This window comes from Acomys russatus, chromosome 16 (assembly GCF_903995435.1).
Source record: "Acomys russatus chromosome 16, mAcoRus1.1, whole genome shotgun sequence".
Classification (NCBI taxonomy): domain Eukaryota; kingdom Metazoa; phylum Chordata; class Mammalia; order Rodentia; family Muridae; genus Acomys; species Acomys russatus.
The window spans coordinates 35,440,122-35,463,564 of record NC_067152.1 but is presented as its reverse complement, the minus strand read 5'-3'; the positions used below and the strand labels follow the sequence as shown (position 1 = coordinate 35,463,564).

The 23,443-nt window shown below is 47.3% G+C and overlaps 1 protein-coding gene across 3 annotated transcripts; it reads left to right on the top strand.

Annotated features, from left to right (window-relative positions):
- Positions 1-1,363: 1,363 nt before the first annotated feature.
- On the top strand, positions 1,364-21,642 carry Slc16a6 (solute carrier family 16 member 6). 3 transcript variants are annotated; one of them, XM_051158953.1, is made up of 6 exons: positions 1,364-1,683; positions 11,495-11,733; positions 15,088-15,231; positions 16,428-16,556; positions 19,015-19,827; positions 20,973-21,642. In XM_051158953.1, exons 1-6 carry the CDS (start codon positions 1,436-1,438, stop codon positions 21,221-21,223), a joined length of 1,824 nt encoding a protein of 607 aa, XP_051014910.1. In that variant the 5' UTR covers positions 1,364-1,435; the 3' UTR covers positions 21,224-21,642. The 3 variants fall into 3 exon arrangements, with proteins under 3 accessions (XP_051014910.1, XP_051014911.1, XP_051014912.1); XM_051158954.1 differs by lacking the exon at positions 1,364-1,683 and adding an exon at positions 1,765-1,993; XM_051158955.1 differs by lacking the exon at positions 1,364-1,683 and adding an exon at positions 7,888-8,209.
- The last annotated feature ends 1,801 nt before the right edge of the window (positions 21,643-23,443 follow it).

Below are 23,443 nucleotides of genomic sequence, written 5' to 3'. Positions count from 1 at the left end.
CAGCCTGAGCTACATCTTTAAAACATACCATCTCCAGCCAGCACATAGCACAGGTTGGGGCTGCTGGAGGATGGCGTGAGCCTAGGCGGTACAGACCATGGTTATGAAAGCCTGTGATCCCTTTGTTTTGAAGCTGAGTCCGGAGGACCCTCAGTTTTAGGCCAGTCTTGTTTTCACTAGTGAGATCATGTCTTTAAAAAAAAAAAAGTTGGGGGCAAGCCTGGACTACCCAAGATCCTGTCTGATATGGGAGAAAAGCTTAATTTTTCCTACAAACTTGACAGCAATTATTATTCAGCAGAGTCCTGGCTGGACTGCAGTGGCCATAACAACACACTATGCACCAATACACCTGCTCCCCCACTTAACCCAAACCAGAGCTTGTTAACAGCACTGGATGACTGCATCCCCAAACTGTGGGGGAGATCTTAGAGCAAGAAAGCAGTTTGTTGTTTTACTAAAATTTGGAGCAGGGGGCTCCTCCCTGGGGCGACTCTTCAGGCACACTCCCAAAGTAGGTTCTCTGAGTTTCTAACAACAGAAAAACATTCTCTGAAACACAACTAAGCCACAGAGGTTGTATTTTCCAGTCTACAGGGAAATGCAGAGAATCCGGCCTTTGCAGCCGGAGCAGCTCCCAAAATTTCCCTAGAGGTGTAAGATGGAGTCCAGGAAACCAACTTTGCGCCCTCTCTGGCTCTAAACAGTCCCCAGTCTTCAAATACGGGTTGTCTCAGGAGAAACTCGTAACTCGGGCTTCCCATGAAGCATCCATTTAGTTCATAACGACCTTGGGGTCACGGGGCTTGGAAATGAGGGGCTCCCGATCCCCTACAGGGGCCTCCCTGGGGGTAAGGCAGCTATGCACCTGTGCCCGTGTCGCCTCCGGCCTGGGCGGGTGCACGCGCATGGAGTGGGGATGCTGACTCAGCCAAGCTTCTCCCATCCCTTTCGCGCTGCGCGGATGCTGGAGGCTGCCGCTGCAACCAAAGCAGCGGGGAAGGCTATGTAACCCGCAGCTACCCGGCTGCGGACTCCTTGGGGCTCACTGCGGCACTTCCCCCACATCCCCATGCCCGGAAGGGGAACTGGCGGGGCGCGCGAGTTGACGAAATTTGGGGGGGAAGTGGTCGCTAGAGGAGGAACTAGGGATCCCGCGCGTGCTCTGCTCACATCCAAACTGGAAGGAACCTGTTCAGTCCGGGGCCAGCGACGCGCGGGACCAGCCCAAACGCGCGCCTCCCCTGCCCACCCCCCTCCTTCTCACTGGATCCCCAAATCCTCAGGGCGCGGGCGGACCCGAGAGCTGCGCTCGGAGACGGGGGTGCAGGGGCGCACTCGACCGCCCCGCGCTCGAACGCGCTCCGGCTCGTACTGCAGCTAAGTGCCGGGGTCCGACTGGGTCAGGATCCCACCAGCACGCGCGGATGAGGGGATGAGGGCGTCGGGCCAAGGACCCCAGAGGCGTCGGCGGGGATGGGCGACCCGCGGTGGCAGCGCGGTTACCTTCCGTGACCTCAAGCCTCGGCAGCCGGCAGGCGGGGCGCGTGCCTTGCGCGGCCCCGATCCACGTGGGCCCGCGCGCGCGCACCAGGCCGGCCCCCTCCTTGCAGGCGCTCGGCGCTCACAGCACATGGTCGGCGGCGGCGCGCCCCCGAGGCCGGCGGAGACCGGCTGCAGCCGGTATAGGATAAGAGATAGGGAGAGACGCGGGGCTGGGGCTCGGGCGGCCGCACGCACGGCCCGAGAGGAGGCGACAGGGTTGGGGGGCGGGGAGGGTGTGGCCCGGGTGGCCGAGGCTGGCGTGGGTTGGGGGCCAGGGTACTCCAGGCTCCCTGGCCTGAGCCAACTTGATAGAGACTCGGGCCCACGCCTTAAGGGGTTAAACCTTTTTTTTTTTCATGTTACGGAGCGGTTTATAAGAAGGCTCGGGAGGCCCAGCCTCCGCCTTATTGGGAGCCTTTTAGGGTTTATTCTCTTCCCTTCTAACTTGGTGAGTTGGTTTTATTATTTTACATGCTTAAAAGTTTGATTGTGGGGTATGGGTTGTTTTTTTGTTTTTTGTTTTTAAATATGTGTTGGGGCCTTCTTTAGAGCGGGGAGGAGGAGGAAAGCGTTTAACATTTTAACATTTTGAAGAGGTTAATCTGAAAAATATTCTGACAGTTGGAAGTGCTGAGGGCCACCGGGATGACGCGCTCTCGGGCAGTTGTGGGCAGCTGAGAGTTGAATGCCTATGATCCTAGTACAGATAGGTTCTGGGAAATAGCTTAAAGGGTGGCCTGGCGTTTGGACGTCCCCAATCCGGGGTGAAAGGACCCAGGCTATAAGGCGAGTAGGGCGACCGCCTCAGACCCCCTGTGGATTTTCCACATGAAGTTGCCTGCGCGCCATCAAAGCGAAATGTCAGAGAGGTACCTTCCTTCCCCAGGCTCGCGAGCGCACACAAGGCGGCCACCGAGGCAGCACGAGGGAAAGTGAGAGTCTGGGTCTCCATTCCCTATTACACGCCCCTCTCCCCAGGGCGGTTCTAGAAGGCGACAGCTTTCCCTCGGAGCGTAGGTCCCACACCTTGCACTGTCACCCCCTGCCAGCCGGTCCCGCACAACTTCCATAAAGGTTCGCCAGGCTACCAGCGGCAGCAGTGTCGGTGCAGCTGAGCGGCTCCAGGCGGGGGAGAATGGTTTTACAGAGGAAATAGGTTAATTTCCTTCTGGGTTGTTTTCATTCCCTGCACTTCAGCCGACAAGTGATAGAAGTTTGTTAGGTGGCGGGTAAAATGTCATCAAACACGAGGGTGGGTCGCAGAAACTGGGAAAACAGAATTACAACTAGTTAACCTGGAAGCTGGTTCTGTTTGCACAGCTAGACACCCTGCCAGCTCCTTTAGCGGAAGGAGACTTTTACCTTGGGATTGAGGTTTCAGGCTCCGTGATCTGTTTTTGCAAGCCTAACTGCTGTGTGTCTAGCTACAAGAAAATGCCAGCTCCTATGCTAAGATCTCCCTGTGAGATTATGTGGCCCTGGGGGTTGGGGAGAATACAGTCGAAACACCTTTTCTGGTAATTAAGGGTAAGGCGGGCGGCTAAGATAGAAACTGACAGGACGTAAATAAACAACGCAGCCAAGTGGAAAAATGGTCTGACTGAGTACCACGAGCCCTGAGTTTTCCTTCTGTGGTTTCCAGAAACAGGACTTTTCCTCAGTGGAAGTCCTGAGGAAGACACTTAAATTAGGGGCTTGGGTTTCAACGCGCAATGGTCTTGCAAAACGGGTAAACTGCTTGTAGCCAGTGATTCACTCAAGGTGGCTGAGGCAGCTTAGCAGGTTAGAGTTGAGATTTTGTTTTTTAAATAGAGAATTCAAACGAACTCCCCCTGCCCCCCCCCCCACGCAGACTGGTCGGGACAGCTTGGGCTAGAGACAACTTGTTCCGAGCTGTGTACTCCACAGCTACACCTTAAAGGAGATTCCCAGGGAGTCTGCTGTGCTGACGCCAGCAGCCGCCTCACTGCCTCCCATACTTGTCTTTTGAACTTCGCCCAGAACTGGCCCCAGGTTAGCCGGAGAGGCTGGATGATAATCCAGTATCTTTATGCTTTCATGCTGAATCCTTACAACAAATCAAATCACAGTAGAAGTCCCAGGTAACATGGGCCTCCAAGTCCTGTGGGATGCTGATTTATTTAAGGCCTGCCGCCTGCACCCCCTTCTGTGAAATGGTCTCATCCTGTAGCCCAGACTGGCTTGAAAGTGACTGTGTAGAGGAGCCTGGTTTCAACTCATAGCTCACTTCCTGGCCCAGCTCCCTGCATTGCAGCGTCTATGGGTCTAAGAGCATTTTGTTTGGTTTGTTTTTATTTTACATTCGCTTCTTTTTTTCTTTTTTCTTTTTTTTTTTTTTTTCAAGACAGGGTTTCTCTGTGTAGCCTTGGCCATCCTGGACTCACTTTGTAGACCACGCTGGCCTTGAACTCACAGCGATCCGCCTGCCTCTGCCTCCTGAGGGCTGGGATTAAAGGCGTGCGCCACCACACCTGGCTCTTTTCTTTCTTCTTGAAGGAGACGCTGGTGTAACCAAAAGCTAGTAGGAAAACTGCCTGGCCTTTTTTTTTTTTTTTTTTTTTTTTTTTTTTTTAAATAAAAGGACATTGGGGTCTTGGGGAAAAGTCAGCAGGAGCTTACTCAAAATAGCAGAGCTTTCCAGTTGGAAAATACTCTAGAGACGCCTTCACAGATGCAGTGTAGCCACCAGGAGACTTCATGCAGGTAGTGAAGAACAGAACTGTCCCCTGAGGGCTTCTAGAAGGTAAATCCACTGGGTTGCCCTGTAGATGGTAACTCAGAGCCAATTGGGGTCAAAGGCCATCCTAGGAATTGCCTCTTCTTAGGAGACTAGATCTGGACTCAGAACCTTAGTTAGGTTCAGAATTTGTGCATTGGGAACACTGAAAATCAAAAAGTCAAGTGGTCACCGGCGACCATCAGTTTGCTTACCCAGCTCTGCCCTGTAGATCCCTACAAGGTCTTTTTCCTCAGATACAACAACAAAGCCAAGTGGTAGGACGGCTAGTTTTTGCGTGCTGTAATTTGTAGAGGCTTTTGGGTAGCCAGGTTGAGAGGTTAGGCCTCCGTGGCTTTGAGCGCAGTATGACAGTTTGTTGAGCCAGATGACCCGCTGGATAAATGGCAGAAGGAAGAGACAGGCTGGGGAGTCAACTGCTTACTCCACAGCCAGACACTTCCTCAGTTTTAAAAGGCATGAGCAGCGCGTTGCTTTGGGGTGTCCTGAGACTCTTAAACCTTGAGGGTGACTGGCTATGTTTCTGTTGGATGTTAGTGTTTATTTGTTTTGGGGGAGTTGTTTTTCGTTTTTCAAGACAGGGTTTCTCTGTGTAGTTCTGGCTATCCTAGACTTGATTTGTAGACCAGGCTGGCCATGAACTCAGTGATTCACCTGCCTCTGCCTCCCCAGTGCAGGGATTAAAGGTGTGCACCACCATGCCCGGCTTGTTTTTGTTGTTGTTTGACGGGGAGGAAGAGAAGGTAGTTGGTACTGTAGACCAGGCTGAACTTGAGCTTTTTTTTTTTTTTTTTTTTTGGAGACAGATTCTTGCTGTATAACCAAAAGCTGGGAATCCTCCTGCCTCAGCCTTCTGAGTGGGCCATGATGCCAAAATTGTTCAGTAAACTTTTAGCAAGTGTATGTGATACACAAACTGTTATACAGGCAATGAATATGAGAAGAGTAGCCTTGTAGGTGGGAGAAGGGGGAGCCCGAACTAGCCCACAGTTGGTATATAGCCACAGGCGACCTTGAATGAATTCCTGACCCTGGAGCCTCCACCTCCCTCATGTGAGGTAGCATGCTACCAGGCCCAAGCTTTTATATGTGATCTTAGCTATAACAGGCAGATAGTATCTCCCAGTGAGGCTTTTTCTTGTTATTGGGCACACTGTGGTCTCATCTCAAAGCCATCCATAGTAGGACATAGGCTGCTCCAGGCTCATAAAGGAGTATGCTTTGGAGTTGGTCTGGGAAGATCATTTTACCCTTATGATGATCCCAGTAATAAGGAGGCAAGTTTTGTTCCACTTAAACCTCCATTAGTCAGGCATCGCTGACTTATGCTTTTCATCCCAGTGCTTGAAAGGCTGAGACAGGAGGATTGCTGCAAATTGGTATCAAGCTGGGGCTACAAGTGAGAATGCAAGTGAAACCTGCATTTGGTTGTAGGCAGAACAGAGGGGCGTAGACATAAAGCAGGACTTTGAAGCACAGGTGAAGGAACTTGCTGCCCAGAACGGGCTCTGCCGGGCAGCTGTCACCCATGAAAGCTACTTTCCAGCCGCTTTACACTCATTCTCACGAGACCCGTCCAGGGTTTGCACTTTTCCTCCTAGCTCTGTCTCCTCGGGCCACCCACAGGGTTCGGCCAGAAAAATCAGCTGATGAATAGAGCATAATGCTAAAGTCAAAAATATTAGCTGTCAAAGCTGGAGGATGCCTTAGAGACTCTCCGGTCACTGTTGGCTGAGGTAGCAAGCGCCTTTAACCCAGCACTTGCGAGGTTGAGGCTTTTCACTACGAGTTCAAAGCCAGCCTGGTCCACATGCATATCAAGTCCCAGGCCAGCCAGGGCTACATAGAAGGACCCTGTCTCAATAAGCAATAGCAAAGAGTCCCTGGTCACTTCTCTTTCAACTAAAGAGGAGTGCAGGCCCAGAAATGGGAAGTGACCACCGCAGGTCACACAGCTGTGTGGCTAAACAGTTCAAGACCTCTACACACATGGAGGTCAAGAACAGTTTGGGGAGCCGGGCATGGTGGCGCACAACTTTAATCCCAGCACTCAGGAGACTGAGTCAGGCTAATCACTGAGTTCGAGGTTAGCCTGGTCTACAAAGTGAGTCCAGGACAGCCAGGGCTATCACAGAGAGAAACCCTATCGGGGGGGGGGGGGGGGGGGGGGGGGAGCAAGTTTGGGGATGGTGAGGTGACTCAGCAGATAAAACTGGCAATCTAACTTCAATCTCAGGAACCCACCTGCCGAAAGGCGAGAACCACGCCCCAGGTTGGTCTCTGAGCCCCACATGAGCACTGTGGCACGAATACCCCCCCCCCATTTGTCCTGAAACATGCAGGTAAATAAGTCAATGTAATTACCAAAAAAAAATTTTTTTAATGCTTTGTCATGCTGGGATGATGGTAGAGTGCTTCCTAGCATGTAACATGCATGAAGCCTGGTCCCTTTTATGCCATACACCAAATGTGATGGGTGATAGCTACAATCTCAGTACTTGGGAGGTCTTGGAGAAACAGGAGAGTCAGAAGTTCAAGGTCATCATGCGCCATTCCATAGTGGTTAAGAGACCACCTGAGGCTGTTTCTTTCTCTCTCTCTCACGCACGTGCTTTGCTGAAAATCACTTCCTCGTGATAAACATAGAAAGCATTTCCCTCCCTTTAGTTGGTTGCTCCCTTGGCTTGGACAGTCTGACTCAGGACTGTTCGAGCCAAAACCCTTTACCTTCCTGGACAGGTTTCCCTGTTTTGCTGATGAAGAGAACAAGCTGACTTTGGACTCCCTTGCGACCTCCTATAATTCTAATTCTGCTTGAAGGCTCTAGGTGGATCCTAGCATCGCCCGGCTCTTTCAGCAGTAGCAAGAGGGCTGTGAGGTTGTTGGGACACAGCCTTCTGTGATGGTGGGAACTTCAGTTCAGCTCAAACCACAGCTGCAGTTTGGTTCCACCCATGCAAATAAAAGACAGAATTTTAATCAGGACAGAGGTTCAACTTGTCTCCATAGCATCACTATCCCAATATACTTCTGTTCACGTTGTTTCTAGTGACTCCATTAAGAAGACTCTGAAACTTAGCCAGGCGTGGTGGCACACGCCTTTAGTCCCAGCACTTGGGAGGCAGAGGCAGGCGGATTGCTGTGAGTTCAAGGCCAGCCTGGTCTACAAAGCTAGTCCAGGACAGCCAAGCCTACACAGAGAAACCATGTCTTGAAAAAAAAAAAAAAAAAAGACTTTGAAACTTTCTGGCTAGGTGGTGGTGGCGGCAGCACACACCATTAACCTCAACATTTGGGAGGCAGAGGCAGGTGAATCTCAGTGAGCTGAGACTAGCCTGGTCTACAGATCAAGTTCCAGGACAGCCAGGTCTACACAAAGAAACCCTGTCTCAAACAAAACAAAAATAGAAGAAAGAAAGAAAGAAATCTAGGTGCTTGCCCAGCGTGGTGGCTCAGAGGTAGAGGCAGGAGGATCTCTGTGAGTTAGAGGCCAGCCTAGTCTACAATAGTGAGTTCCAGGACAGAACAGCCAGAGCTACATAGTGAAATTTTTCTCTAAGAAGAAAAAAATAAATAAAAAGGAAAGAAGGAAGAAAAAAAAAGTGTGAGGTGATATTCAAGCCATAAAAACCACATTTGTGGCTTTATAATCTAATAGAGCAAAGAAGACAAATGTAAGCAAGTAAATAATTACCCATTAGGTGATTACTCTCTCGAGAAGATGAGACCACTTTAGTTGAGTTTATCAGAGGAAGCCTGACAGACAAGGAGGACCAGAAGGAACAGGGCTGTGGAGGTTGCCCCAGCAGCTATAGAGACTGCGTGCAGCTTGAAGAAATGGCATGACCAAAGGCAAGGTAGCTGGAGACTGCAAGAGCCACCAGGAGCCTCTTTTGGCCATGGCAGGTGAGTCAAGCTTTAGAATCAGAAGAAAAAAAGGCTACCCAGATAGGTCGGGGTGTGGTAATGAGGCACAGAAAGTCAGTCTCATTAGTGGATTTTTCCTTCAGAAAGAGCAAAGTGATTATAACACACACGGGGGGGGGGGGGGGGGGGCAGGGAAGGGTAGGGGGGAGAAATGCAATGTTGCCAATAGATTCGTTTTTCAGCCGGGAGGAACCTGCAGGCTTCACAAGGAGAAGGTCCAATAGACAGATTCACATGACGGCCAAGGCCTTGACAGCTACCGGCTGACCACCACTGTGGCCTCCCTTCCCCAGGGACAACCACTGTCCCAAAGCCAACCCTCAGGAAGTACTTTTATTTTGTCTCTTAAGCCACAGCCGGCTGGTGTTTGCACTCTGCCCCAGCTGCCTGTCTTCAGGGTGGCTTGACTGATGAAGTGTTCTGGAGACCTCCCTTGCCGGCAGACTCCTGGCTCCCATCATAGATCGCATGCTGTCCATGGTGGGGACGCTAACGGCTGCCCTGAAGCTGCCCGGATTACATCCCGGAGCTCTTTCCCAGCCCTTGCCTTTTCATTTGTTCTTAAGCATGATGCACAGCATGAAAAGCCCTTTGCTGCTAGGAGCACAGGCCTCTTAAGACACCCCACGCTGAGCCAGGCGTGGTGGCGCACTCCTTTTATCCCAGCAGAGGCAAGCGCATCGCTGTGAGTTCAAGGCCAGCCTGGTCTACAGAAGTGAGTCCAGGACAGCCAAGGCTACACAGAGAAACCCTGTCTTGAAAAGACAAAAACAAAACAACCAAAAAAACCACCCCATGCTGTTTCACTTGGCCACATTATTTAACAGGACCAGAGTATGAAAAAAAAAAAAATGAGCTATAGCTCCCTCCAACGCCAGGCGACCGTGGGAAACATCAATAGGTGAATGAGTATAGGTTAAGATACGTCGCTGTTTGCAGGTTTGTGAACTAGGAGCCAATGAGATGTTTACATTCTGCCCAGCCTGACTACCTGTGGTCGATCCCCAGGATGCACATTGTGGAAGGAAAAACTGACACCTGACACTTGTCCTCTGACTGACTTCCACCTGCATGCCATAGCACACGGGCACACACACATCCACAGAATTATTTTTCTTACAGTTTATTTTTATTTTTTATGTATGATGGTGTCCTGTCTGCATGTATGTCTGTGGGCAGGTGCCGGATGCCCTGAAACAGCAGTTACAGTCATGAGCTGCCATGTGGGTGCTGGGATTTGAACCTATGCCCTCTGGAAGAGTAGCCAGTGCCCTTAACCATCTCTCCAGGCCCACAGAATTATTTTTGTTTGTTTTGGTTTGTTTTGTTTTTCAAGACAGCGTTTCTCTGTGTAGCTCCGGCTTTCCCTGGAAATAACTCTGTAAACCAGGCTGGCCTTGGAATAATAGATCTGTCTGCCCCTGCCTCCCAAGTGCTGGGATTAAAGGCATGTGCCACCACCACTCAGCCACAGAATTCAGTTTTAAATTCATTTTTAAGTTAAAAAAAAACCTCACAAGTCTGCTGCATATTTGAGAGCTGTTTTGGGGCATTTTGTTCTGTTTTTCCAGTTGCCCTAGTACATAATCCCAGCTACATGGGAGGCTGAGGCAGGAGAATCTCAAGGTTAAGGCCTGCCTGGACCGTTTCTCAAGACTGTCAAAATGAGAAAGCAAGTCAGGGCTGTAGCTCCATGATAGACCACCCCCCCCCAAAGCCCCCCCCCCCCCCCGCTGTGGTGTGCAAGGCTGCTGTATTCCAAGCTCAGAACTAACATCTTTGCTTTACGCCGTGTGTGAGTGTGGCCACCTAAGGTCAGGAGAAAAACTATGTAAATCCTTTGAAAAGTTCTCTGGTGTACAACGATCTAAGCCACTCCTTATTGTTGTCTGTTCATTTGGGGAGAGGAAAGTGTGGTTTCTTGTTGCTTCGTTTTTGTTTTTGAGACAGGTCTCATGTAGCTTAGACTGTGTTCGATACGTGTGTGTCCCAGCAAGAGTCCCTACTGCAGGTAGGAGCTCTACAGCTATGGGTTATCATTAGAAGTAACACTGCCTACCTCTAATGTGTATGCCCATTTGGAAAGTCTATGGAACTGAAGAGGCCATTAGAGACTTTTCCTTGGCCATGTTAAGGCTCAGCACTGCGCACCCTGTTGATGAAATCTGAAGGGAAGGCATAATGACAGCAGGAGGTTGACGTGCTCAGGACCTTGCAGGCCTGTAACGCCCCATTGGTGTTAACTATCTTTCATGTGCTCTGAAATTAATCTGCTCCTGGTGATCAACTTGGAGGGACAGAATCTAAATTCAGAAAACTACACTTTCACGGAGAATTGCCTTCAGTCCATGAAGACACCTCTACGTGGGACACCAAGTAGTAATCAGGAGGCTGTTTACTGAGGGGAAATGGGAGCCACATTGGCTAGGTGGCTTGGGGCCAGTCATACTAAGTAGAAATGGATGGGGAGTCTCAAGCACTTGTTGCGTGGAAGGTGCTGGACTTCTCTCAGTGTTTGGCTTCCTTCCCTAAAAGTATGCCTCATGGCCAAGTCACTCTTTCTTTCTTGGTTTGTTTTAGTTGGTTAGTTGGTTGTCTTGGGTTTCTTTTTTTTATTTTGTTTTGTTTCTGAGGCAGGGTTTCTCTGTGTAGCCTTGGCTATCCTGGATGGAACTCAATGTATAGACCAGGCCGACCTCAAACTCAGAGATCTGCCTCCCTCTGCCTCCTGAGTGCTGGGATCAAAGGTGTGCGCCACCACACTTGGCTCTAGTTCATTTTCTTGACCTGATTTATATTCTTTGACGTCAGCGTCAACACTTGGTCTGGTGGGCGTTCTGCGTCCTTCAGAGGGCCTTCAGATATCCCGCTCCGGTTCCTTGGGGTTTTTTATCGTTTCTCCCTTTTAATTATGACAGAGAGATCTTATTTTCAGAGTCTTCGTGGGTCCCATGTATAATCCAAAGATAGATGTAAAATTGTTTAGGACTATCTATACTAAGTGCATGATTTACATATTTAATAAAAAGTTCTTGCAGTTATGTTTGCTAAAGCAGGTGTACTGGAACGGACCTTTAATCCCAGCATTCAGACACTGGAGGCAGGATGACCAGGAATGGTCATTCTTGGCTACATTGTGAGTTCAAATCCAAGGCCAGCCTGGGCTATGCGATACCCCGTCTCACAAAAGAGACAAAGACAAAGAGAGAGTCGTCAGCCCCCATATTACTGGTATGAATCCTTTTTCTTGTGTTTTTATTTCAGATCAAGAATGACCCAAAAGAACTCAAAGCTTTGTTCCACAGCCAATGTGTATTCCCAAGTGCCTGATGGAGGATGGGGCTGGGCAGTAGCTGTTTCTTTTTTCTTCATTGAAGTCTTTACCTATGGCGTCATCAAGTCATTTGGTGTCTTCTTTAATGATTTAATGGACAGTTTTGATGAATCCAACAGCAAGATTTCATGGATAATATCGATATGTGTGTTTGTGTTAACATTTACAGGTGCGTACATGGGTGATATCCATATGTGTGTTTGTGCTAACATTTACAAGTACGTACATGGATGATATCCATATGTGTGTTTGTATTAACAATTACAGGTGCATACATGGGTGACATCCATATGTGTGTTTGTGTTAACATTTACAGATATGTACATGGGTGACATCCATATGTGTGTTTGTGTTAACATTTACAGATATGTACATGGGTGACATCCATATGTGTGTTTGTGTTAACATTTACAGATATGTACATGGGTGACATCCATATGTGTGTTTGTGTTAACATTTACAGATATGTACATGGGTGACATCCATATGTGTGTTTGTGTTAACATTTACATGCTAGTTTATCTGTCAGCACAAGCTTAGCCTGTGCACATGGTTATTTTAATCTGCCAACCTACCCGACAGTTGTCAGTGTATCTCTGATGCATTCTCTCACACATCCTGTTGGACTGTCCAGCATCAGCTAAAGAATGCAGTTTTCAGAGGGCTGGGGACCAGCAAGAATTAGGAGACATTAAAGAAAAAGCCATGGATGCCAAATGTAACACACATTCCTCATGTACCGCCTGCAGTTTGGGAGGTAGTTCAGTGCATTCAGGGAACGCTTGCCTAGCACACATAAGGCCCCAGATTCAATTCCCAGCACCACAAAGAAGCAGCAGTCAGATATCTATAGTGTGCGCGTGCTAGTAGTCTATACAGCACTTTGAAGATCGTGGTAAACTCCAGTCCTCAAAGGACAGAGTCACTGGCTAAGAAAGCAACACCCACTGGCACAAGCACCAAAACGGAGCCACACGGATTAGCATGGCTCCTGAGCAAGGACAACTCGCAATCTCACAAAGCATTTTGCTTTTAATGATTAAGGATGTTTTGCCTGCATGTATGTCTGTGCGCCTCGGGTGTGCCTGGGGCAAAAGGAGGCCAGAAAAGGATATAGGATTCCCTGGAACTGGAGCTGTAGATGGTTTGGATTTGCCAAGTAGGTGCTGGGTGTTGAACCCAGGTCCTGTGGAAAGGCAGTCAGTGTTCTTAATTGCTGAGCCACCTTTCCAGCTGCTCTGTGTTTTTAAAAAGGAACTCGTTTAGCATGCTAAGGTTCTGGGCTCATAGAGACACACTGAGGAAGCAGTAGAAGCACCTCAGTGTGGACACAGGAAGAAGAAAGATGGGGTGGGTCTGGGGTAGACAGTCAACCCTCTATCTTGGGGTCCTTCACTTACAAATGCAGCCAGCAGGGCTGCTGACCGGGAGCTGACCCTGGTGAGCACATCCACAGGTCTTCCTTGTGCCACCCTAAGCGTAGTGTAACAGCTGTGTGCATGCTGTTACCTTGACTTAGGATCATTAATGATCTGGAGATGACAGGTATACAGAGGGTGTGCATAGGTTATGTGTGAATACCTTGGCGGCGTAAGGAGCCTGGGCACCGGTGCATTGGATTGGGTCTCCTTATGAGGGGGGAGTCCCAGAAACACTCCCCATGAGATTATAATTTGTAGGTTCTTTCCTTTGTTTTTGTTCTGGAAACTAAACCTTCAGTTTCATACATGCTAGGCACAAATGTATATACCATGCATATATATCTAAGTTCTATTCCCACTTGTAAAAATATAAATAGTACTCTGAGGAGACACAGAATCCTATCACCTGACTCCCCAAAACACTTCACTGCTCCATCACAGTACAATACTCCCAGATCCTGCAGCATAAAGTAGGATGGGGGTAGGGGCTGGTGCCACTTTTAACTCATTCACTTTCACTTGGATGGGCCTGATTTAGACATGCATGCTATGGTCCTGAGAGGACAGAATGCTGAACTGGCCTCAGGAAGCCGGCCAGGCTGCCCTTAAACTTCCATGACTCATGCCCTGCCATGCAGCATTACCTGTGAGCTTGTTGCCAGAGTCAGAGCCACTCTCTAAATGTAGTTCTTTTTAGCCATAAAATAGCCTAAAACGCTGCTCTGTCCGGCTTGTTGTTGAGAAAGGGGCTCACTGGGTAGAATCGCTCGCATCAGCAGCTACAGTCAACACAAGCCTGCGGGGGCTTGTGGTCAAGCTGATCGCCTGCTTTGGTCTTAGCGACTGATGTAGTAGAAGCGGAGAACCACTCCTGAAAGTTGTCTTCCGACTACCACTGGTGCGCTCTCTCTCTCTCTCTCTCTCTCTCTCTCTCTCTCTCTCTCTCTCTCTCTCTCTCACACACACACACACACACACGTATGCACGCGTGCACGTATACACACATGCAATTTTAGAAGTCAAAAAGCTAACAGTAATGTGTCCACTAATTCCAACAGAATTCCTTCCTTTCCCCTCCCATCTCTTTTATCTAGTGTGTTCCTCTTTGACCCAACTCTCAGTGGTTCACTATCTTAGTGCACTCAAGCCAGTGTTAAACCACATGTAAGTAGGAAAGAATTTTCTAGATTTCAGTGTCCCAGGGGATAGAGCATTTAGAAGCCACGCAGCCTGAGATTCTTCAGTGCTCTGAATCAGCTGCCCTGTGGCTGTCTTTTAAGTGAACACAACTGAGAACCAGCCTTATTTTCCAGACAGGCCAATGAAACTAGATTCTGACCACAAGAATAATGAAGATAGAAAACAAAAACAATTATTAGGGAAACGATCATAAGTATGTGCTGGATTAATGTATATGTAACTTTGTATCGCACATGGTCAGCAAAGATAGTTCACCTAAAAATGCATTATATATATCCACCCTCAGGTGCTGGAATCCAAGACCTTGCTCATGCTGGGCATGTGTTCTACCCCTGAGCTGTACCCAGCCCCAGTCCTCTTGTGATTTTGACATTAAAGTACTGGGGGAGCTGGGTGTGACGGTGCACACCTTTAATCCCAGCACTCGGGAGGCAGAGGCGGGTGGATCGCTGTGAGTTCAAGGCCAGCCTGGTCTACAAACTGAGTCTGGGACAGCCAAGACTACACAGAGAGACCCTGTCTCGAAAAAATAAATAAATAAGTATAAATAAATATAAAAAAAAATAAAATAAAGTGCTGGGGGATTGAACCTAGGATCTGGCTAGCAGGAGCAACTGCACATCCCATGAGCCGCATCCCCAGCCTTCCTTCAAGTTTTGCCCAGGATGACCTTGAACTTGCCACCGTCCGGCCTCTGACATCACACTCATGTACCACCAAGACTGGCTCTCCGAATTTGAACAAATGCTAAAGTAATCTCCAACCTGACCAATAGCCATTGCACGAAGCATACCAGGTTCTTACGTCATCCCTTCAAGTTTACAACTTGTAGGAAGGGATCTTAGCGAAATCAGCGAGGACGCCTGAGGTCACGGGCCATTTTCTGTTCCTTTCCCCTACAGCTCCGGTCTCCACAGTCCTGAGCAACCGCTTTGGACATCGGCTGGTGGTGATGGCAGGAGGGCTGCTTATCAGCACAGGAATGGCTGCTGCCTCCTTCTCCCAGAGGGTCTACCACATGTACATCTGCATAGGGGTCATCTCAGGTGAGTGTCACTCCTTGGCTCAAGAGCTCTTGAGGGAGGGAGAAAAGTGAACCCAAATCATATTTCTTTTTCTCCCCTTTAATTGTGTCTTAGATCAGTAATTTTGAACCAGGTGTTAAGGGTCCCCATGTAAAAATACAATCTCAAGTGTCCAAGAGTTTTTGTTTACTTATGGAGAAAAATTTTTTTACTCATAATAAAGAGAACTTTTCTTTTGCTCTAGTTTGAAGCCAAAATGCATTGTTTTCACAACCTAAGACTTAAGTTCTCACGCCAGCATTTCTCAGATCAGGGCCTGAGCAGCCTGGGCTCTGTAAGGGGAAAGCAGTGTGCTGGACTTAGTCTTGGGGGTGTCTGAGAAGACACTGATGGTAGGTGATACATACGTGTGCCCAATTTGCATACTTTAAGAAGACACTGATGGTAGGTGATACATACGTGTGCCCAATTTGCATACTTTAAATGTTGTACAGAGCACTGGACACATCAAAGACCTAGCTGACCAGACAGGACGACACATGTCTGTAATCTCAGCACTCAGGATTAGGCTCAGCCTGGGAGACCATGAGTGTGAGGCCAGCCTGAGTTCCATGTCTCAAAAGAATAAAGGAGAAAGACCTATTTCCAAACACAAATATTACATAAAAGGCCACTTTTAATAATTTATTCCATTGTGAATTTTATAAATTTGGAGAGTTCTGGAAAACAGTTCTCAGTCCTTATGTCTTAGTCCCCTAATTGCCCGTTGCAGCATGCATTTATTTATTTATTTATTTATTTATTTATTTATTTTTATGACAATCTCATGTATCCCAGGCAAGCCTCCAAATGATTATGCAGTAGTAGTCAGAGGTAACTTTGAACTCCTGACCTTCCTGAGTGCTGGGGTTATAAGTGTACACTACCATACCCAATTTTATGTGGTACTGGGGACTGAACCCAGGACTTTGTGCATGCTAGGCAAGCACTCTACCAACTGAGCTACACCCACAGTCCTCCAGATCTAAGATGAAAGCCGTTCTCTTTGCCATTTTTTCTGCAGAATGAATGGCTTGGCTCCCAGAACTTACAACTTCTACAAAGCCCCCCCCCCGCCCCACCCCACCCCACCCCACCCCACGCTTCCTAACCACAACCACACCCTCCAGGCTCAGACCATGCCTGGTTGTCACCCACTTTTTGCTTTTCGCCCACAGGTTTGGGGTACTGCTTTAGTTTCCTCCCAACTGTCACCATTCTGTCACAGTACTTCGACAAAAGGCGCTCAGTAGTCACTGCGGTCGCTTCCACAGGAGAGTGCTTTGCTGTGTTTGCTTTTGCACCAGGTATGTGAGTGACAATGGCTCACTAGTGGGGGCCAGGGGAGCCAGGCTGTGCTATTATTGCTGTGCTAACTGCGACCAGCAGTGTGGGTGACGTGTAATGAGATGTTTGTCACTTGCTGTCCCTTCAGCACATTCTGAGGATATCCTCCTTCTCGCCTATTTTAGGAAGTCACACCACCTTACTCTTAGTCCAAGCTTACATAAATGGGTACATATTCAGTGTAAGGCTTCTTGAACAGGAAAAGATAATCCCTAAATTGTTTAATAATTTGGACTGTTCATATTATTATCGTTCCCTTTCCAAAAGAGCTACATTCAGTGTAGATGTAAATTATGCCAACAAAATCAGCTTTCTTGTGTGCATATGAGTAATCTCACAACACTTTATCCTTGGCTTATGTCCCCAGCGTAATGTGAATACATGAGTTACAAGAAAAGTGAGGTAATAGATACCCTTCCGGATTCATTGCTTTTTTTTCTCCTCCTTTCTCCCTGGGTTCGCTGCCCTGACCCCTGCAAATTCAGGACATTTTACATGCTGGGTGAAGAGTCTACCACTGAGCTGCGTGTATCCCAGCCCGATACTCTTTGTTATTGATGCATCATTGGGTCACAAGGCTGCAAACAGAACTGTTTAGGAGTGAATTATTGCAATACCTGAGGCTTTTCAGGTGGTTTCTGATCATTGTGTACACACACACACACATACATACACATGTATATATGTGTGTATACATAAATGCACATATACATATATGTATATGCATGTGTATGTTTGTATATATGTATACACAGAGAAAGACAATCAGAGAAATCATGTAATTATTCAGTTTAGGTGAAGGGTGAGCATATACGTGACATTCGCTCCCTCTGTTTCCATTTCTTAAAAAAATAAAACATTGACAAGAGAAGAAATCCGTGAACTGTGAGTGCCCTGAGCGTGGACACCACATGTTATTCAGCTAGCGCTAGGCACCGTTCCTAACACTTGGTTCATACTTAAGAAATGTTATATGACTCAGCACTCGGGAGGCAGAGGCAGGTGGATCGCTGTGAGTTCGAGGCCAGCCTGGTCTACAAAGTGAGTTCAGGATAGCCAAGGCGACACAGAGAAACCCTGTATCGAAAAACCAAAAAAAAAAAAAAAAAAAAGTTATATGAGGAGCTGGACAGATAGATGGCTTGGTGGTTAAGAGTGCCAGCTGCTCTTGCAGAAGACCCAGGTTCAATTCCCAGAACCTACAAATCTACATGGTAGCTCGCAACTGTCTATAACTCTAGTCCTAAGGGAATCTGGTATTTTCTTCTGGCCTCTGAGGGCACTGCATGCATGTGGTTGCATAGATATGCATTCAGGTAAAACTATTCTACAAAATAGAATAAAACTCTTATACACATAAAATAAAAATAAATAAAATCTAAAAAAAAAAAAAAAAGGTTTTAAGGTGGTGGGGTACACAGTTTTACTGTTTTAAACCTCATGTGCCCCCTTTGGCCACCTCCCCCCGCCAAGCTGCTTCTGGCCGCAGCCTCTGCCCTGGGCTCACAGTAAAAGAGGCAAGCACCCAGGTTGCCAAGGACACAGTCAGGTAGAAACTGCCGCACTGTGACCTTTCATGCTAGGATCAGGGAGAAGGACATGTCTTTTGAGTTAGGATCCACAATGGAGTCCTGCAAGCATCTGTAAAAAGGGTGGGCAGTTCATGGGACACAGTGAGGAAGCCCAGGGTGTCAGGGCAGGCACACTTAATGCAGGCTACAGACATATCTTCCCCCTTAGGCCTCCATATGGGAAAACCTACTGCCCAAAGCTCTTTTGGAAAACAGTTTTTTTTAATAGTATATATAATAAGTGTGCACTTTTTTTATTCATTCATAAAGTGCACTAGAATCCAGAATAAAGGATAGTCTGCGGGGCTGAGGAGACGTCTCCATGCAGGGTATGAGGCCCCGAGTTTAGATCTCCAGCAGCTGGGTATGCTGGCCCATGCCTGTATTCCCAGCACTGGGGATGGGGAGATGGGGGCTCCCAGGGACCAGCCAGTTTTGCTGAATTCCAGATTCAGTGAGAAACTCTGTCTCTACATACACGCTTTCCCATCTCCCATCAAAAGTACAGTCTAAAGCCGGGCGTGGTGGCATATGCCTTTAATCCCAGTACTCGGGAGGCAGAGCCAGGTGGATCGCTGTGAGTTCGAGGCCAGCCTGATCTACAAAGCGAGTCTAGGACAGCCAAGGCTACACAGAGAAACCCTGTCTCAAAAAACAAAAACAAAAAAAGCAAAACAAAACAAAACAAAAAAAAAAGAAAGTACAGTCTGAAGTAACTGGATTTGCCCTAACTTTGAGAAAAAATTATTACTAACATTTTATCCATATTTCCCCTGGCTATTGCCTGCTGGGTGTGGAGTCTGTTGCTGACCTTGGATTTTTCTTTCTTTGCTTCTGCCTCTTCAAGCCATCACAGCGCTGAAGGAGCACATTGGCTGGAGATACAGCCTCCTCTTCGTGGGTCTGCTGCAGCTGAACATCATGGTCTGTGGCGCCTTGCTAAAACCAATTATTATCAAAGGGCCAGGGTCACCGAAAACAATCACTCACGAACCCCGGAGAGAAGTGCAATATATGCTTGAAAACGAGAAAACGCGAACCTCACTAGACTCCATCGACTCAGGAGTAGAACTACCTACCTCACCAAAAAATGTGCCTAGTCAAGCTAACACAGAGCAGGAAGCCAGGGCTGAACAGCAGCAGACCCTGGTGGCTGGCCCCAAGAATGGCCAGAAGAAAGCCCCGCTGTTAGACTTCTCGGTCTTGAAAGAGAAAAGCTTCATCTGTTATGCGTTGTTTGGCCTCTTCGCCACACTGGGCTTCTTTGCACCTTCCCTGTACATCATCCCTTTGGGTATCAGTCTGGGCATCGACCCTGACCGCGCTGCTTTCTTACTGTCTACTATGGCCATTGCTGAAGTGTTCGGAAGGATCGGGGCTGGGTTTGTCCTCAACAAAGAACCCATTCGCAAGATCTACATCGAACTCATATGTGTCATTCTACTGGCAGTGTCTCTCTTCGCCTTCACTTTTGCTACTGAGTTCTGGGGTCTCATGTTGTGTAGTGTGTTTTTTGGCGTTATGGTTGGGACCATAGGAGGGACCCACATTCCACTGTTGGCTGAGGACGACGTGGTCGGAATCGAGAAGATGTCATCTGCAGCTGGAGTCTACGTCTTCATTCAGAGCATCTCAGGGCTGGCAGGACCACCCCTGGCAGGTATTTAAATGGCTTTCTTCCTTATTTATCAAGTGGGTGTGCATGTGCCACGATATGCTTACAGAGGTCAGAGGGCAACTTGGAGGGAGTCAAGCTTCTCCTTCCACCATGTGGGTCCCAAGGATTGAACTCGTGTTGTCAGGCTTGGCAGCAAGCGCCTTTTACCCACTGAGCCATCTGGGCGTCTTTGCTGGTTACCACAGAATGCTTCTTTGCTGTAGGGACAAGCCAAGTTTCACATCCTAGCACTGATATGTCCTTACAGTTTCTGTGATTAAAGCCAGGCATGGTGGCACACACTTGTGACTCCAGCACTCCAGAGGCAGTAGTAAGTAGATCCTGTGAGTTCAAGGCCAGCCTGCCCTGTCTAATAAGTCCCAGGCCAGCCAGAACTCCATAGAGAGACTCTGCTTCAGAAAAACAAATTCTTGTGATTAGAAATTGTGCTCGTGCTGGGCGTGGTGGTGCACGCCTTTAATCCCAGCATTTGGGAGGCAGAAGCAGGTGGATTGCTGTGAGTTCAAGGCCAGCCTGATCTACAAAGTGAGTCTAGGACAGCCAATGCTACACAGAGAAGCCCTATCTCGAAAAAAAGAAAAAAGAAAAAAAAAAGAAGTTGTGCTCTTAGAATTGTGCTACCGGAAGTAAGAACAATGCATCTCTTCTTCCTGTTAAGAATACTAGCTTGCTAAAGTAAGGAGCATCTAATGGTCCTGTATTTTTTTATTCTTGATAGGATGGACTTAGCCCATCAAGAACTAGTCAGTAATTTAAAACTCCCTTTCCCAGGCTTTAAGTATGCTGCGTGTTTGATTTCTTTCGCTTTGACTCAGAGCCTTTGGCTATGTTTCCTTCAGAAAAGTTAAAGCGAAGGAAGGAAGGTAGCTTGGTGTGGTGGTTGATGCCTCTAATCCCACCACCTGTGAGGCAGACACACAAAAACTGCGGAGTCTGAGGCCAGGCTGAGCAGCACAGTGAGTGTCAGGGAAGTTTGGGCAACTGTGTGAGACCCTGGCTCAAAAATAATAAAATGATAAGATAGTAGGTCAGGCCAAGAGATGGAGAAGTTTCGGACGGGATGGGAGCCTGGGTGAGAGGGAGTGTGCGGCACTGATGTCACTAATGGTACCCATACTTTCTTCCAGGCCTCCTGGTTGACCAGAGCAAGATCTACAGCAGGGCCTTCTACTCCTGTGCCGCAGGCATGTCTGTAGCTGCTGTGTGCCTCGCTCTGGTGAGACCCTGTAAAAAGGGCCTGTGCCAGCATCCTCATTCAGGGGAAAACCAGACAGGCAACCATAACAGGAAGGCATTGCAGGACATACCTGAAGACTTTCTGGAAATGGATCTCGGGAAATGTGAGCACAGGGCTCATATGCAAATGGATCCAGTGTGATGCGTTTACTGTCATAGCTTCTAGTTGCCTGGGAAAGGAGCCCTTGGGGATACAGGGAGGGGGCAGGCCCCAACCAGGAGAGCCCACCTTCAAACTGCATAAAGGGCGTGCATGTGTGAACAGCGGTACCAACATCTGTCTCCCTCCTTCAAGTCCCTTTGCTTGTTCTTTAAGCCAAAACCAAAACAACCAAACACTTTTCCATACAGGAATCCAGCCCTATTCAGTAGCAATACAAAGATACTCGGAAGGACGCTGGCTCACATCCCAGTGCTAAAACAATGCCATGGATTGAGCAAACTGGTGTTAAAAGCATTCACATGGTAAACTACTATTTTATAAAGTGACATCCAGCCCAAGTCATGGAAATGAATTGGCCATTCCAAAAAGAAAGAACACTTCTTGAATCATTTAAAAAAAAAAATAAAAGTTGCTAATTTTCAGAAATACAGTAAATTTTTTTAAAACAATTTAAAAATGTATTAAAGTTTACATTGACAAAATTTGGCTTCTGGGTTTTCTAAATACTGCATGGAAAGAAAGCAATGCTTTAAAACTAAGCATTTTATTAATATGCAAAAAATTAAACACATATAACAACTTGAACTTCATAAACATGAAGATTACTACATTTTTACAGCCAGTCCTCACCATAAGTATTTCAATAGAAATGTTAAATTGCGTTCGTGTTTCCTATTTTTCATAATTCAAGAAGTGAGTGACTGTTGTATCTTTAATTTAAACCACTATTTATTATTAAGTTATTCTAGAACAATTAAAATGATCAAAAGACAGGACAGGTGAGATGGCTCAGTAGGTAGAGGTGCTTGCCGCCAAGACTGATGGCCTGATTCCATGCTGAGGACCCACATGGCCGAACGAGAGAACCAACTTCTGAGTTGTCCTCTGACCTCCACACACATGCTACGATATGCATGCACCCACCCACACACACTTCTAAAATGCAAAAGAATAAAACAACGAATAATCAAAATAAATAAACGGTGGTTTGAGATACACACAGCATTTTTGTAACCTCCTTTCTGCAGCTCTTTAACTGCTTCAGAAAGCTTTTCTTGTCTCATAACGTCCATTTCCACAGCCGAGTTGTAATGTTAAAGGCAATGTGTGTTATTTAAAGGGGGCCAGAGGAGAAGAACGGGTGGCAAACCGCCTCAGCTTTTAAACTATCACCTAAGAATACTTGAGGATCTTCTTTGATCAGAATTATATTTCATTGAATTGTTGGAACATTTCCAGTGGTTTTTGTTGTTGTTGTTATTGAATCTTTAGCTGTTCAAGCATTTCTTCGTTTCATCTGAAGTTGGAGAAATGCTTACGTCTCTTATCACGAGTTACAATTTGCAATTTACATCTTCCATAGAACCCGGTTGTCCTAAGTTGCCATGGGTACCAGGTACCTGGTCACCACTGTTGGCGAGTTACGCTACGTGTGTACAGCATATTCTGCACTCTGGCAGTGTGAGGATGAGGGGGGCTGCTTCCTTGTCTGTTTCACTGCATCTCCCCAACCGGGTGGCCGATGCTTGCTGCTCAATCTGTCCTCATCTTTATTTTAATGACAACTCAGGGGGAACTTAGAACAAGTCTAGTCTGGGTACAGGTACACACACTCTTGAACCTTCCTCTGCACTGAAATGAAAATGGTGTAGTTTGTCACCACCGGCCACGTTTTATACAGCATCTTATCAGCCATAGAAATAGGACAATCTGGAAAACTCTGGGGAGGGTGAGTGACTTGAAGACAACGTGTCTGTCCAAAAAAGCAAGGTAGATGTAGCAGAGCTCTGCGGGGCTGCCCTAAGAGATGCTTTAGGCTGCGGGCAGCTTTGCAGACGCGTGTGACTTCAGCACTTTACAACCTATTTTGTACTACGAATGTTCGATACGATTTAATATTTATAACTGGTTTCTGAAGGATCTACTCTAAGTTTATTCTGTTTACTGCATGAGACAAGAAAATGTTTGCCAATTTCAGTATGTCAACAATTGAGACTATAAAAGTTGGGAAGAAAAAAAAAAACACCACAGGATTGCTGATTTGTTCTGTATGAGTGGCGTTCTGGTACTTCTAGATTTACAATAAATTTATGGCTTTTTATTTAAAGATTTTGATGTTCTTCTGTACTGATGTGCTTTTTACTGACTTCAGAAACTGTAAATCTTTGAGCTACCCCAGGACACACAATGATTCTCAAG

What these genes read in the sequence shown, in the direction of transcription:
- Slc16a6 (XM_051158953.1), top strand. Translation starts at nt 1,436, where the DNA reads ATGAGGGCGTCGGGCCAAGGACCCCAGAGGCGTCGGCGGGGATGGGCG. An exon ending in GCGGAGACCGGCTGCAGCCG is followed by an intron (nt 1,684 to 11,494) that starts GTATAGGATAAG and finishes TTTTTATTTCAG; the next exon opens with ATCAAGAATGACCCAAAAGA. An exon ending in GGCAGGACCACCCCTGGCAG is followed by an intron (nt 19,828 to 20,972) that starts GTATTTAAATGG and finishes ACTTTCTTCCAG; the next exon opens with GCCTCCTGGTTGACCAGAGC.